This window comes from Coenobita brevimanus, chromosome 15, assembly GCF_032717465.1.
Source record: "Coenobita brevimanus isolate Jiangsu-jjx chromosome 15, ASM3271746v2, whole genome shotgun sequence".
Classification (NCBI taxonomy): domain Eukaryota; kingdom Metazoa; phylum Arthropoda; class Malacostraca; order Decapoda; family Coenobitidae; genus Coenobita; species Coenobita brevimanus.
Genome location: NC_136968.1, coordinates 5,061,195 through 5,064,147, shown reverse-complemented (window position 1 = coordinate 5,064,147; position 2,953 = coordinate 5,061,195). Strand labels below are relative to the sequence as shown.

At 49.9% G+C, this 2,953-nt stretch overlaps 1 protein-coding gene across 1 annotated transcript; it reads right to left on the bottom strand.

Moving 5' to 3' along the window:
* Positions 1-556: 556 nt before the first annotated feature.
* On the bottom strand, positions 557-1,387 carry LOC145390654 (1-phosphatidylinositol phosphodiesterase-like). Its single transcript, XM_080265446.1, has one exon. It carries the CDS (start codon positions 1,385-1,387, stop codon positions 557-559), a length of 831 nt encoding a protein of 276 aa, XP_080121572.1.
* Between the last annotated feature and the right edge of the window lie 1,566 nt (positions 1,388-2,953).

Below are 2,953 nucleotides of genomic sequence, written 5' to 3'. Positions count from 1 at the left end.
ATACTGTCATACTACATATACATTCGTACCAAGTAAATAAATAAATACCGTTTATGAGTGGATAAAATAGTTACCCTCCCATAGAACTCGTTTTCTTTGGTGCCAGCATGTTAGAAAACCCACTCAGGTAAGGAGGAACTCCTACCTGGATTGGGCACTTTAAACCTCAGGTGAGCGATTTCTCTATGAATTTTCGATGTTTCTCACCAAAAGCGAAGGTTTTAGCCAAAAAAAAAAAAATTCGAAAATACCTCGGGACTGGGGGATGTCGGAGGTGCGGAAAACCTCGGGACGTGACGGGTTAAATTCCAGTATTATTGGATTTTTATTTACCGGAAATTTACAACCTGTCATTCTAAGCTATTTATTTGGCACATTACTCGTAACCTTGATAATCCTCATGTATGTTACTGATACAAGACTTATCAGTGTAAAGAAAAATGAAACAATAGCTTACAAAGGAATATTAAGGTACAGATTGCAAAGCGCAGATTTATCAGGAAGAGGTGCTTTTGTCACACATGCCAACGACAATACAGACAAGCTTCCAAACATTTTACAAGTTCCAGTTGATTAAGTCTGAAATGAGGAGGGGGCCTGGGTAGTCACTGGCGATGATACCCAATTTACCAGATCTGGGATTCTTCAAGTACTGGTTTAGCCTGGGGTTCAATTTGCAAGCAAGTTTGCTGGGTGAGGTCAAGCCCTTCCTGTAGCTCGAAAACGTAATGAACAGCTTGTCACTTGTCACTGCTTCTCTGGCGTTCGTTAAGTGTGTCTCAATCCTCCTCCACTTGGCCTCCTCTGAGCCTGGTCTAAATGTGTCCTCCAGGTCGGTGCTCTCCCAGTGGATGCCTAGATGATGATTCGTGCTATCAAAATTATTCAAGATTATTATTTTCCCTCTGCTCTCCCCTAAAGTAGGAACCCTAGTTCTAAGCCAGAAGCGGTGTGTACCGAACTTATTCAGAATTTCTTTTACTCTTGCAGAAAAACTCTGTTTGTTGCCAGCTGGCTTCCATGTTACTTCCGTAACGCGCATGATTGCCATTTCTGATGGATATTTGTCAAGGTAACCCAACACTTGCTGTACCACGTCCTCAAAGTGGGCATGCTGGAAGGAAGGTCCATGATAGATGGGTAAATTATTCCTGAAATGCCGGCACCTGATGTCAAGAAAGCGAATGCCAATAAGAAGCTGAATCACAAGTGACAGACTCTGACACTGGACCAGAGAGCCACCGACACGTGCCATGGTATTGTGTGTGCCGGGGATGGAGAGGGCGGCCACTGATGTGCTGTCTGGCAGGCGCTTCATCCAGTCCACGTTCCGTACACCTGGGTCATCCACGGCATTCCAGTAGGCACCACTCTTTATGTTCCCCATCACATACGCTGTTCACCTGAGGATGTGAATATGCATTCTTAAATATAACATTGATATCTGTAAAAATTAATTAAAAAGAATGCTGAAACATAAACATACATTTTGTTAGGCAGTTTGAAAATGCTTGCATGGGCCAGCATTTTTCACCTGATGGCTATTGTCCACTCAGTAATTTTTTGCTGCATTCCTATTAAATCCCCTAACACTGCAATCCCTTCTCAGGGTCTCATCCCACTTCTTTCTTTGTCTGGCAGCAGGGTCTGTACCTTCCACTTTCGCCTTGGTCTGGCAGCAGGGTCTGTGCCCTCCACGTTTGCCTTGATTTGAAATATTTATTGCTGTAAAAAGGTACAGTGTTTACAAACTCTTAACACCACATTAAAGACCACAGTACGAGTATATATCTTTTGTTTTATATTTGCGGAAGAAACGTCACAGAAGAAAGAAAACTGCACCTGAAATACGCACTCCAAAGGGAGACCACAGGAAGGTGCATGACGGCGATGAAATACCCACCCCAAGGAGAGACCACAGGGAGGCGCATAAAGGGCCCAGTCAAGACGGGCATACGTCCCCCACCACCATGCGCCCCTCTTCCCCTCAGCAGAGCCTGTGGGAAGTATGCCACCCTGCCACACTACTCTCAAGCTAGACCAGCATTCGCCAGGATTGGGGTGGGACTTGCGTACTCACAGTCCCAGGTAGGACCACAATGATACCCATCGTGCTCGTCAGGGAGGGAATGTCCATCATACATCCCTCACCTACAAACCCAAGCAGGACCGCGACGATGCCCATTGTGCTCATCGGGGAGGGAACGTCCACCGTACTTCCCTCACCTGTAGCCCCTGCTCAGAGCAGGACCACGGCGATGCCCACCGTGCTCGCTGGGGAAAGGACATCCACTATATTCCTCTCATCTGTAGTTGCAGGGCAAGGAAGAACTGCGGCAGCGCCCACTGTGCATGCCGGGGAGGGAACATCCACCGTACTTCCCTTGTCTGCTACCCCTGTGGCGCCCTCCAAGGGCAACGCCCCTTGCTTGCCTCACTCCTCCAGAGGCCGAGTGGGATGACCCTCTCGCTCCCCCCACACCCCAAGGGGCGGAGCTAGCTCCCTCGTGGAGTCCCTGTTGGAGAGGATCTGGTGTCGCCCCATCATGAGCCTGGGAGTGCACTCACTGTACCCAGCACCCCAACATCACCAGTTGCTGCAAACTCCCAGGGGAAAAGACGCCACAGGCAGCCCCTGATGGCCTCTCAACGCAGGTGAGGCCGCAGCCCCCAGCCACCGAGGGATGCCCCCAGGACTCTCAGCTGAGACCTACTCAGACCAGCCAGCGAGCCGTCCTCCACCAAGAGTAGGGGCAGAGCAGTGCACCTACTAGCCCTGCTTGGCCCCAGTCCCGAGGGCCAACACACTCATCGAGGCCCATCCAGGGAAAGGCCTCCCTCTATACGCCACCCCACAGCCCACACTGGACGATCCGGCCTACAACAGTGGTCCTGCACCTCTCCCGAGAGTGCACACTTGACTGGATGCCTCCCACACCTGGGCAACACCTGC